General features: G+C 36.3%; 1 protein-coding gene across 2 annotated transcripts in view; it reads left to right on the top strand.

Moving 5' to 3' along the window:
* The window catches only part of COL24A1 (collagen type XXIV alpha 1 chain), a 400711-nt gene that overhangs the window by 183567 nt on the left and 203687 nt on the right, over positions 1-13457 (top strand). For both annotated transcript variants that reach the window (XM_074381116.1, XM_039473942.2), the window contains 2 exons: positions 7685-7738; positions 8807-8851. In XM_074381116.1, the coding sequence (XP_074237217.1) occupies positions 7685-7738; positions 8807-8851 (99 nt within the window). The remainder of the gene's footprint in view (positions 1-7684; positions 7739-8806; positions 8852-13457) is intronic.

Raw genomic sequence — 13457 nt, 5'->3', positions numbered from 1 at the left:
TGTTTCTTTGTTGACATTCTGTTTTAATGACCTGTCTAGTGCTGTCAGTGGAGTATTGACTTCTCCCACTATTATTGTGTCACTATCTATCGCATTTCTTAGGTCTAGTAATTGTTATATAACTTTAGGAGCTCCAGTGTTAGATGCATATATATTTAGGATTGTAACATTTCTCTGTTGGACTGATCCTTTTATCATTATATAATGTCCCTCTTTGTCTTTTTTTTAAACTGTTGTTGACTTAAAGGCTGTTTTGTCTGATATAAGAATAGCCACTCCTGCTCACTTTTAGTTTCCATTTGCATGAAATACCTTCTTCCACCCCTTTACCTTAAGTTTATTTGAGTCCTTCTGTGTTAGGTAAGTCTCTTGAAGACAGCAGATACTTAGTAGATGGATTTTGTTTTTCATTCTACCTTAAGTGGAGCATTTAGGCTATTTACATTCAAGGTTAGTATTGAGATGTGAGGTACCATTTTATTCATTGTGCTAGCTGTTGCCTGAATACCTTGTGTGTTTTTTTATTGTGTTAGTCTTTTATAGGTCCTATGAGATTTATGCTTTAAGGAGGTTCTATTTTGGTGTATTTTAAGGTTTGTTTCAAGATTTAGAACTCATTTTAGCAGTTCTTGTAGTGCTGACTTGGTAGTTGCAAATACTCTTCGCATGTTTGTCTGAAAACTACTTAATCTCCCCTTCATTTATGAAGCTTAATTTTGCTAGATACAGAGTTCTTGATTAGTAATTATTTTGTTTGCAGAGACTAAAGATAGGAATCCCTTCTGGCTTATAGGATTTCTGCTGTAAATCCGATATGCTTTCCTTTTTAGGTACCTGATGCTTTTGCCTCACAGCTCTTATGATTCTTTCCTTCATCTAGATTTAGATAACCTGATGACTGTGTGCCTGGCAGTGATCTTTTTGTGATTAATTTCCCAGATGTTCTTTGATCTTCTTATATTTGGATGTCTATATCTCTAGCAAGACCAGGGAGGTTTTCCTCAGTTATTCCTTCAAATAAGTTTTCTGAAGTTTTAGATTTCTCTTCTTCCTTCGGAACACCAGTTATGCTTAGGTTTGGCCATTTGACATCATCCCAAATTTTGTGAAGGCTTTGTTCTTTTGTGTTGTTCTGTTCTTTTATCTTTGTCTTTGTCTGATTGAGTTAACTATGAAGCCTTGGACTCTGAAATTCTTTATTCTACCTGCCCTAGTCTACTCTTGACACTTTCCAGTGCATTTTGTATTTCTGTCTTTCTTTCCAGAAGTTGTGATTATATTTTTATGATATCCATTTCTCTGGAGAATTTTTCATCTATAGCCTATATTGTTTGTTTGTTTAAATTTCTTTAAGTTGGTTTTCACCTTTCTCTGATATCCCCTTAAGTAGCTTAATAATCAACCTTCTGAATTCTTTATCTGGCAATTCCGAGATTTCTTCTTGGTTTTGATCTACTGCTGGGGAGCTAATGTGGTCTTTGGAGGTGTAATAGAACCTTGTTTTGTCATATTACCAGAATTACTTTTCTGATTCCTTCTCATTTGGATAGCCTGTTTCAGTGGAATGATCTGGAACTCAAGGGCTGCTGTTCAGATTATTTTGTCCTACAGGGTGATCCCTTGATGTGGTGCTCTCCCCTTTCTTCTAGGAATGCGGCTTCCTGAGAACTGGACTGCAGTACTTGTTATTGCTCTTCTGGGTTTGGCCACCCAGCAGGGCTACCAGGCTTCAGCCTGGTGCTGGAGATTGTCTGCAAATTGTTCTGTGATTTGATCCATCTTCAGGTCTCCCAGCTGTCGATACCAGCACCTGCTCTGGTGGAGGTGGCAGGGGAGTGAAGTAGATTGTGAGAGTCCTTGTTTGTAGATATGTTTAGCATGCTGGCTTTCTCGAATGCTGGTTGTGTAGCAGTGAAGTTGTCATATGGACAGACTCAGGACCTCAGGTTAGCCAAAATGTTGCAGGCAATGGAATCAGCTGTTGTTTTCTTCTTCCTTGAAATAGGATTATTTTGTCATGAGTTGCCATAATATCCTGAGTTGATTGGCCTCCAGCCAGGAGGTAGAGCTTTCAAGAGAGCACCAGCTGCGGTAGTAGAAGGGGATATAAGCTTGCCCTAAGTTGGCCAGAATAAGTATTTGAATTTCTCAGGTGATGGGCAAGGCCATAAAGCTCCCAAGAGTTTATGTCTTTTGTGTTTGGCTACTAGGGTGGGTAGAGAAGTACCATCAGGTGGGAGCAGGTTAGGGTGGTCTGAGCTCAGACTGTCCTTGGGCAGGGCTTGCCCCACCCATTGAGGGGGGTATTTCTTGGGGCAGTGGGGTTATGTTCCGTAGGGTATTTTGTTCCATAATAACCTCTGTCATCAGGGAAGTAGGAGAAAGCCAGTAGCATTAGGCCTTACCCAGCTCCCATGCAGTTAAGGAGGCTGGTTTTGCTCCTGACAATGTGTCCCACTAACACCACTGAGTTTGTCTCCTGGTACCCTGTGCTCAGCATTCAGACCTTGCCCCAGGCTGTTAGGCTTCCCTGTTGAGAAAGCAAGCAAGGCTTTCAGGCCTCATCCCTCCCTGCCTTCCTACACTCTTGGCCATGGCTCTTGTGCTACTCTCTGCAACAGTTCCCGTTCACCCTCAGATTCTGCTCAAGAGAGTTTGCATGTAGTCAAAATTATTACAAAGTTTGGTTGGAATCTTTTTTCAACCTGTGACTCCTCCCAGATTCTGCTGGCTGCCTTCCCTGAGGGCCCTAGTGAGATATAGTCAGAGATGGCTTCCCTTGGTTTGAACTGGAGAATGGGAGTGCCTGCAACACTCTTCCTGCTGCTACTTCTACTTTTATATTTCATGCTAAATCAGGTTTAGCTCTAGGTAAGGTTAAATCCTTCTCCTGTAATCTGGATTTTCAGGGTCTCCAGTGAAGATATGTGTCTGGAGGCAGGTGTTCCCCCATACACACTTTGGAAACTCAGTTTTTTGCCTGTCTTACAGGATTTGCAGCATCATGCCATTTCTTTCAAGGGATCTGTGAAATCCTTAAGTTTTCCTGGTATTTTGCTGTAGTGGTTCTTGGAGCAAAAGTCCATTGTGTGGGTCTCCACACGCTATTCTGTCTGTCCAAGTGGAAGCCCCTTCCCTACTACCATTCCCAACCTCTGCTAACCACCATTCAATTTATTCTCCACTTCCATGAGATGGATTGTTTTCCAGCTTCCCATATGAGTTGGAACATGCAACGTTTGTCTTTCTGCATCTGGCTTATTTCACTTAATATAATATCCTCCCATTCTGTCCCGGTTGTGGCAAATATAGAATTTCATCCTTCTTATGGTGGAATAATATTACATTGTGTATAATATGTTACACAACGTTTTCTTTACCCAGTCATCTGTTGGTGGATACTTAGGTTGATTCTGTATCTTGGCTATTGTGAGTAGTGCTTAAATAAACATGAGAATGCAGATTATCTCTTTGATATACAGATTTTTTTTTCTTTTGGATATATACTCAGCAGTGGAATTGCTAAATTATATGGTAGTTCTATTTTTACTGTTTTGAGGAAACTCCATACGTTTTTCATATTAGCTATATTGATTTACATTCCCACCAGTAAATACAAGCATCACCCTTTCTCTGCATCCTCACCAGCATTTGTTATTTTCTGTCTTTTTAATAATGATCTTTCTAACTGGGATGAGATGATATCTCATTTTGGCTTTGATTTGCATTTCTCTGATAACTAGTGATGTTTAACATTTTTTCATTTATTTATTGGCCATTTGTCTGTCTCCCTTTGAGAAATGTCTACTAATTAATGTCTTATATAAATGGAGAAAGGAAACTGGTATTTATTAAGTCCCTGTTATAGTCTAGATATCATTTTATTTATTCCTACAGCAAACTTATGATGCTGATGGTAATGTGATTCTATAGATTAAGAAATAGCTTACATCTCTAGTAAACTGCAGAACTGGAATTCAAATCCACATTCAATTTCCAGTTCTGCACATTTTAACTTTTTTAAAATTTGTGTTTAACATATGATAAATATGAAACATATTTATCAAACAGCTTAAACAGTGATGATTTAAAAAAAAACCCTATTAAGGATATTAAATAGAACATTGGAAGCCCCTTGTGTATCCCTCTCTAATTGTGTCTACCTCCTTTCTCCCTGTATTTAGAGGTCACCACTCTCTTGTTTTTGCCATTCTTTTATCATCTATATATATTCCTATAATATCTGGTATTTTGCATGTTTTAGAAATTCATGTAAATGGATTTCTACTATACATATTATTTAGTGACTTTCTTCTTCCATTCAGTTTTGTCTTTTCATCTTAATCCAGGTTGATACATATAATTATAGGTTAATTTTTAATTTACATTGCATAGTATAACCCAGTATATAGCTATACTATAATTTTTTAATTGATACTACTGCTGATAAACACTTATGGCCTTTCTTGTGTTTGGTTTGCACAAATGCTCCAGGTGCGCCCAGAGACTGTAAATTCCCATTTGAGGATTCAGTATTCTATAGATGGCCATTAGATCAAGTTTTTTTAATATAAGTGTTTAAGTTTTCTCTATTCTTGTGGTCTTTATCTGCTTGACTTATGGAGAAAAATGTCTTAAAGATTTCCCTTTCTAATAGTGGATTTGCCCATCTCTATTTTCATATTCATCAATTTTCACTTTTCATACTTGAAATTTATGTTATTAGATGCATAAAATTGATGGTTTTTATTTCTTCTTGATGACTATAGCCTTTAATCATTATTTAGTTACACACTTAGATAATGTAGTTTACCTTAAAGTCTACTAGATCTAATAATAATGTAAGTATATCACCTTTTTTGGACTGGTAAATGCCTTACATATTTTATGTTTTAGGTGTGTTTCTTGTAAATGGCATATAACTAGATTTTTTTCTCTTAACTCAGTTTTTATTTTTTCCTTAAGATTATAATTTGCTTTTGAAAGAAGAGAGAAAATATAGCCTAGGTTTGCCTGTTTCACTTAAAGGATTATTTCTGGTTCTGTATAAGTGGTTCCGTCCTCTGAGTAAATAGCTTCAATGAGAGAGTTAGGGGAACCTAATTCTGTTTAACCAATCAGCCCTCTGCAGTATATACTCTGGATATGGAGCTGAGCCTGTTTCTCACATACACACTCTAATCTTAATATTATATGTTCTTAGAGCCTTTTGAACCCCAGGAGTTGTTCATAATTTTTTGTCATATGCTTATTTTTATCTACAAATTTTTATTAGCCTATCATAACTCAATAAAAAATTATTTTCACATATTAAAAATATTCTAATCCTCCCAGAAAGGATTTTGCTCCTTTTTCTAAATTCTTATTTATGCTTTGCACATACCTCTACATCTGTTACAACTCTTAATGTAATATTTTTTATTTTAAAGGATCATCTCCCATAATAAAGTATGAATTCATTGGAAACAAGGACTCTGTCTTATAATTGCATATTTAGAGCTTCATATTGTGCTGTTAATTGAGCCTTATACATAGTAGAAATTAATAAAATGTCAGATGAAAAATGAACAAACAGATGAATTAAGTGATTAAATACTAGCTGACAGGTGGTAGAATTCAAATAACACAACATTCGAATTCTGTACCTCTCGTCAGTGTAGACACTTAAAATCTTCACTTTGAATTCTAAAAGAGCAGTTTCAGATATTGAAGGCAGTTTGAAATCATTGTTATCAATCAGGATTATTTCAGTTGTAAGTGGTGGAAACCCGGCTGAAACAGGCTTAAATAAATATGTGAAAAGTTAGGGGATTCAATTACAACTGAATTCAGGACCCTAAACAATATCAGAAGAGCCCAGTCACTCCCAACTTTCTCCATTTGTTAATTTATTGACTTCATTCTCAGGCTGTTGCCTGGATGGTTTCTCACTCTTCAGTTTTACCTCATTCTTAATGCTTTTCCCAGTAGTGCCCCTGAAGTTTGAAATGTGCTTCAATTAGGCTGAGTTGGGTCCCTTACTCATTCCTGAACCAGTCATTTTTTCTGGAGGTGTGCAATATATTGACTGACTTAGAGCGTCTCACATGTTCACAGTTACAGTCAGAGGTGGAGTCACCTCCCTTCATACATGAACTAAGGGTAAAGAGAATTTTTCCTTAAGGAAAATGAGAGTGCTTTTGCCTGAAAGAGGGTTAATGTATGCTGGACTGTCATAAGACACAATGTGTCCATTTCTGTAATCTAATCCATATCTTACTTTTAATGCAGAAAGCTACATTAAAAAGTTAGGTTATTGCCTAAAGTAATACAGTTTCTTGAATGGTGTTGTTTGCGTAACAAGCTTGCCATAGTATATTATAGACTTTTAAACTGACTGAGAGTTGTTCATTTTTTTTTATTGTGTTAAAGTATAGAAAATACAGAGTGAAATGTAACATGAAGGTGTAGCAGGAGCGGCCACAGGAAACAGATCTCTCAGACACCAAATACAGAAGGAAGGAGGGTTTATTTGATCGGGAGCCTTGAGTGATAATCTGTCCAAAACCCAGCTCCCCTAACAAAGGAAGGTTCTGCCTTTATATAGGCTTGATGTTACACATGGAAGAATCTTAGGTTTATAGCTTAACATTTGAAAAGGGTCTCAGTTTACAGTCTCAGGAATTACATATGAAAAGGTTTCGGTTTACAGTTTTAGGAATGAAAAGGGGAAGTTGATCTGAGATGCCTGGGTCTCCCTCTTCAAAGGAAAGATTCCCATGTAGTTTATCACTCTGCTGCATTTCAAAACAAGATCAAAGTCACCTGAGTAGATTTGCTCTTTGGTATAGTTCTTTAAAAATTATGTAAGTACAGTTAAAAATTAGATAAAACCGCTTAATGGTTATAAAACAACTAAAAGCAATCATTCAAACTATAATTCTAAAAAGAGATTTAGAACTTTGCCAGCATCTTGTATAGTTAGGAGAACAGAACTTATGAAGAAAATGCTGCCATTTTGAATAGATGTCATGTGGTGTTTTCTGATTTAGGACTTTTAAAATAGTTAAAGCATTTTCATTCAGAGAGCGATTGATTTTTAACTACATATATTTTGCTTAACAAAATACTTTCTTAGTCTTGAAATTTCTAGTCAAATTCACACTCACTTTCTTCTGCAAATTCTCCTTCTCTTTTTACCATCTTGTATCAAAAAGGGAAATAAGTTAAGGAATATTCTTCAACTAATGAGTAATGAAAAACTAATGCATTCTTTAACTAACAAATAACGAGATCCAGACTCCGCAGATCTCTTAATAGGTATTAAAACACTATTTGTTTCCTCCGTCTGTTTTCAGACTTTGTGAATACTGTATTATATGTTTATTGTACTATTATCAGTTTAACAATTGGACCCATTGCTTTAATTTTAGAATGACTTTTTCTGAAAACGTGTCTAGAGGTTTAAGAATAAAAGACTGAGCAGATTATTTGAATATTAACTTATCATTTAGAAATAAGTTTACCCTATGTTTTTAGATGCCCTGTAGTTTTCTGCTTGTCTATCTTGCCACCCATTTTGATAACCTCTCAATGAGAAATGAATGGTTTCCAAAAGTATTGTCCATCTCCACATTAATGCTGATTGGTCAAAATGTCAGTTGATCTGAAATTTCTCCTGTGTGCATTTATATTGCTTTTATAGGGACTCCTTGGAAATAGAGGGCCTCCTGGACCTCCTGGCCTCAAAGGAACTCAGGTATGGAAGAAGTGAATATCCAGTCAGCAAGGTTTTTAGTTCAAATTTTCCCTTTTTATTTATTGTAGGACTTCAGTTTTTGCTTAAACACCATCAGATTTCCAGTTACCATTTTATTTTCTTTTATTTATTTATTTATTTATTTATTTAGACGGAGTCTTGCTCACTTGCCCAGGATAGAGTGCAGTGGTGCAATCTTGGCTCGCTGTAGCCTCGACCTCCTGGGCTCGAGCAATCCTCCTACCTCAGCCTCCCAAGTAGCTGGGACTACAGGTACACCACCGTGCCTGGCTGTTTTTGTATTTTTTGTAAAGACATGGTCTTTCGACCCAGGCTGGTCGAAATTCTGGCCTCAAGCAATCCTCCCATCTAAGCATCCCAGAGTTCAGGGATAACAGGCATGAGCCACTGCACCCAGCCTTCAAATTAATGCTTAATTTTGTCAGTTATGGAATAGAATTTAGAATCATTTTATGGTGTTCTGAATTCATTGAATGATTTATGTCAGTGGTTTCCAGTGGAATGTCTGAAGAATCTGAACCCAGAATCTCACTCATATGTACTAGAATTTATATTTACTATTTGTGACTACTTTATATTTTTGCTCAATTCACAAATAAATTGTATTTTAATTTAATTGTGAATTGAACAAAATGTTTACCAAACAAATAATATATACTATGTAATTCTAGGGAGATCTATTTGTACTGTTCAGGAAAAAAAACTTTTTTTAAAGATAAATCAATGTATTTAGTAAATATGTCTGTAAATGGAGTAAAAACATTGCTTTTTAATTCTCTTAGAGAATTATGAATACATTTTTTTCTATGTTCATCTTCAGTCTCTATCCATTCATATAGTTTTTGGTCCTTATAAGAATGCATCAGGTTCACACAAAAAACCTAAAGTGTCCTGGGGTAGTAGAGTTCAAAGTACAAGAAAATCACAGCATTCTTTTCATCACATCTCAGAATGAGCTTCACATTTTAGAATAAACAGAGAAAATTAGAGTTTACATTTTTAATACTCATTTTAGGCCATAATATGTTCTGATTTTCTTTTTTTAAGGGAGAAGAAGGACCAATTGGACCCTTTGGGGAGCTGGGGCCAAGAGTAGGTATCGTATAAATAATTTTCCACAATTATTTTTCTTGAAGATAGCTGTTCTATAAATGTTTTTAACATCATAACATTTTACATTATGGTGAAGAACAAAAATGAAAGCAAACTGTTTATAATCCCCAAAATAAAATAGGCTAATAACTGGAAGTCTCAAAGATATTTTGAATGATGTTATGGCTACTACATAATTACTTGTTATTTCAGTGGTCTATGGACTTAGTAATTTGTGCAAATTATTTATAAATTTCTCAAAATGCAATAGGAAGGTAAATACTTTAGCCATTGTAGTAATATTCTGAGATTTTCTGTTTTCTAAGTGTGTTAGTAAAATTATGAAAGGCTAATAAGATGCATTTTCTGCCAATTTTTTCATCAGATAATACCATGAGTGATATATGAATTATTTGTTTTCAAGTTCTAGAAATGAATTATTTAAACATTTCTGGTATGCGTGACTAAAGTTTACCTTATCATGAAATAATTAAGGTATATGTGTTACATTTAAGAGGCATTAGACTCACAAGAAATACATCTCATTTCTTTTCTTGACAACATCATAGAATACTGGTTCTTTTCTTTTTGAGACAGAGTCTTGCTCTGTCATCCAGGCTAGAGTGCAGTGGCACCAATCTCGTCTCACTGCAACCTCCGCCTCCCAGGTTCAAGTGATTCTCCTCCCTCAGCCTCCCAAGTAGCTGGAATTACAGGCGTGCACTACCACACCCAATTAATTTTTGTATTTTTAGTAGAGATGGTGTTTCACCATGTTGGCCAGGCTGGTCTTGAACTCCTGACCTCAGGTGATCGACCCACCTCAGCCTCCCAAAGTGCTGGGATTACAGGCATGAGCCACTATATGCGGCAAAAGTACTGGTTCTTAAAATGCTTTTACATTGAAAAAGACTATAATTATTTCTTTCACATCTTTACCTTACTAGCACATATATTGCTACTATCCCTTGGGAAAAAAAAAAAAAGGGTTTTCATTTTATTTTTTGTGAGGAGAATTATATAACAGAAAAACTGTTATTTGAGCCCAATAAAATTGATCTTATTTAAAATTTACTTCCTTGGCAAACAGGAGAACCATATTCACCTCTGGTCTAGTCAGTCTTAATGTTAATTATTATTGTTTCGCTATTAATTGAATATCATTTTGGGGCCTAATATTGCTGTAAATATATGAATCATCTTTAATCCTGAAAACAACTCTGTAAGATATTGTTTCCATTTTTTAGGTGTTAAAATAATGTTTTAATATTACATGCTCAAGTATAACACTCTCAAAATCAATACACTATGATAGAATTTAAGTAGTTATGACCCTATTACTGATACTCTGAATTGCTTGATTTCAAAGAGATTGAAAATGTGCTCATACCAGATGCCAGTAAGACTCTTTCCATACTATAAATATGTATAACTCTATTTAATATACCACACAGTGCTTGAAAGGTTGTCATTAAAGATAAAAGGAATGTCTCGCTAAGGCTCTTACCAGCCAGTGGAAATTAAAAAAAGAAATGATTTTATGAATATCATAGAAATATCTAATAATTCAGGCTCCTAACTATTTTTCTTGTTCTGTATATCTAAATTAATTAGGGAACAATTGATATTTAACAATAATAGGATGGTTTTCAGTTCTCTGTGTTTTGCTTGGTAGAAAACGATTCAATAATTTCAAGCAGGCAAAAGCAAAAATTAGAATGTTTTTACTAGAAGTCCAAAATACAATTGTAAGTGGCTATAGCTTTTATGTGTAGTAAAAACAGAATGTGAGCCAGAGGGTTGTTCTGTTTCACTTTATTTTAAGAAGAAAAATATAAGAATATTTCTTAATTGACAACAGCAATAAAATCCAATCTAGCAGGGGTTCCTAACCCCCAGGCCATGGACTGGGAGCAGACGTTACTGCCTATATTAGTCAAGGTTCTCTAGAGGGACAGAACTAATAGGATATATATAAAGGGGAGTTTATTAAGGATTAACTTGCACAATCACAAGGTTCCACAATAGGCTGTCTGCAAGCTAAGGAGCACGGAGAGCCAGTCCAAGTCCCAAAACTAAAGAACTTGTAGTCCAATGTTCAAGGGCAGAGAAACATCCAGCATGGGAGAAAGATGGAGGTTGGGAGGCTAAGGAAATCTCTCCTTTTCAAAGGTTTCTGCCTGCTTTTTATTTGCTGGCAGGTAACTAGATTGTGCCCCCCAGATTAAGGATGGATCTGCCTCCCCCAACCCACTGAGTCAAATGTTGATCTCTTTTGGCAGCACCCTCACAGACACACCCAGGATCAATACTTTTTATCCTTCAATCCAATCAAGTTGAAGCTCAGTATTAACCATCAAACTACCTGAGCTTCACCTGCTGTCAGATGAGCAGCAGCATTTGATTCTCATAGGAGCTCGAACCCTATTGTGAACTGTGCATGCAAGGGATCTAGGTTGTGCAATCTTTATGAGAATCTAATGCCTGGTGATCTTCTGAGGTGGACCAGTTTCATCCCAAAACCATCCCCTGCCACCTCGTCTGTGGACTTGCTCTCCCCCGTGATCTTATCCTCTGTTCTTTTCAGCTACTCACTGCTATAGTCATATCCTTTACTTTGTCATTACCAGTGATAGCAACCTCTCATTTTCAGTTTTAAACTTCTCATTCTCCAACCACCATCTTTCTTTCTAATACTACATTCTCTCTTGTTATCCAGCCTATCGGCCCCAATAGGAATGCCAATGCATTGATTCTGTTGCTTTTGTGTCTTGTCTCCTTTATGATCCCTATTCCTCATCCTGCTTAAAAAATTATAATTACTTCTTTTATTACATTCTGAGTTCTGTCTTCAAACATATTTATTCTTTTGCTTTTCTAAATTATTACTGTATACTTTGTTTCTTCAAACTCTGTTCAATTATCTCTCATCCTTATTCTTAGCCTTTGCCTTGCATCCTCGTTCCCTGAGAAAATTGAAGTAACCAGAAGAGAACTTACGGTTTTCTGCCATTGCATCTCTCCACCTTCTTCTATCTATACTCTGCTTTCTCTCCTATTGTTGTGGATGAACAGGACATTTTTTAAGCTGAGGAAAACTCCCACTTGTTTACTGCATACCCTGTCCTCTTGTCTACTCAAGATCATTGGTCCAGCAATTCTGTCTGTCTCTCCTACATTTTAGTTCTTTTCTCTATTTGGAATCATTCCTATCACCATATAAAGCTGCTGTTGTTCTTCTAGCTTAAAAATAAAAACTGTTTTGGTCTCAGTTTCCTTCCAGGTGTTATCCTATTTTTATCTTTACCTTTTCAGTAAAACTCCTCAAAATGTTGTCTATACATGCTCTTTCAGTTTTTCTCCTCCCTCTATCTGCTTAAAGCACTTTTGTTCCCACCAGTACAATACAAATGATCTGATAAATACGATCAGTGGTTTCTCTATTGCTGAATCCAGTTGTCATTTCTCAATCCTCAAAGTCCTCTTATTACTCAGTACTTATATTCTTCAGAATTTGACAAGATCACTCTCTCCTCCTAGAAACAATTTCTTTACTTCCATGATTTTCCTTCTAACTTTCTGGCACCAAATTACATATTTTTCTATTTTCTTCAAATTCAAAGTTTTGGAATACCCCAAAGCTTGGCTTGTGGATTTCTCATTTCTCTCTGTATTCACTAGCTAAATTACCTTATCCAGCCTAGGGCTTTAAATACCATTCAAAATGCTGGTGATTACCAATATTATTTCTCCCTATCAGATCTTTCTACCTGTTAAATTCTGGACTTGTATAACTACCACAAGATCTCTCCACTTAGATGTCTAACAAGCATATCAAACTAAAATATCCAAAACTCAGCTTATTATTTACCCTCCAACCCTATTTTCAGTCTTCCTCATTTCGTTTGGGCTGTTACTCTTACATTAAAATCTTGAGATTCATTTTTTATTCTTCTATTTCTCCCACCTTTCACATGTGACCCACCAGCAATTCCTGGAAGCTCTACCTTCATATTATATCTGGAATCTTACCACTCTGCTACCACCCTGATCCACACCCCCATCATCTCTTACTTGGGTTATTGCTCTAGACTCTTATTTGAATTTCTACCCTAGAATCAAAGTGATCCAGTTAAAACTTAGATCTTATCAGTTTTCTCCTTAAAGCTTGTCTAAGGCTTCCTGTCTCACTCAGATAAAAGTCACAGTCCTAACTGCAAGTTACAAGGCCCTACATGACCTGACTTCTCATCCCCCATTTCCTCCTTTGACGTCATCACTTTTCTGGTCTTCTCCTCTCAATTCTTCAGGTTTTCCTGGTTCCTCCAACATACTACACACATTTCAGCTGTAGTGCCTGTGCACATGCCCTTTTTCTCTGCCTGGAATACTTCTCCTTCAGATATCCATACAACTTGTCCCTTTCTTTAGGTTTTTACTCAAATGCCACTAAACTGTCAGCTGCCCCAGGGAGTGGCACTCCCTAAGCGAGGTTAAGGGTCATGGGTCACACTCTTCACAGAACTCTAGGATCTCTGTTCTCTCCCTAGGCCTGGGAACATAGCTTCTCTCTCTCTCTGTCTCTCTTATTGTCTCTCTTATTCTC

Source organism: Saimiri boliviensis, chromosome 11 (genome assembly GCF_048565385.1).
Source record: "Saimiri boliviensis isolate mSaiBol1 chromosome 11, mSaiBol1.pri, whole genome shotgun sequence".
NCBI lineage: Eukaryota > Metazoa > Chordata > Mammalia > Primates > Cebidae > Saimiri > Saimiri boliviensis.
Note: the sequence above shows the minus strand (reverse complement) of the source record. Positions and strands in the feature narration are given on the sequence as shown.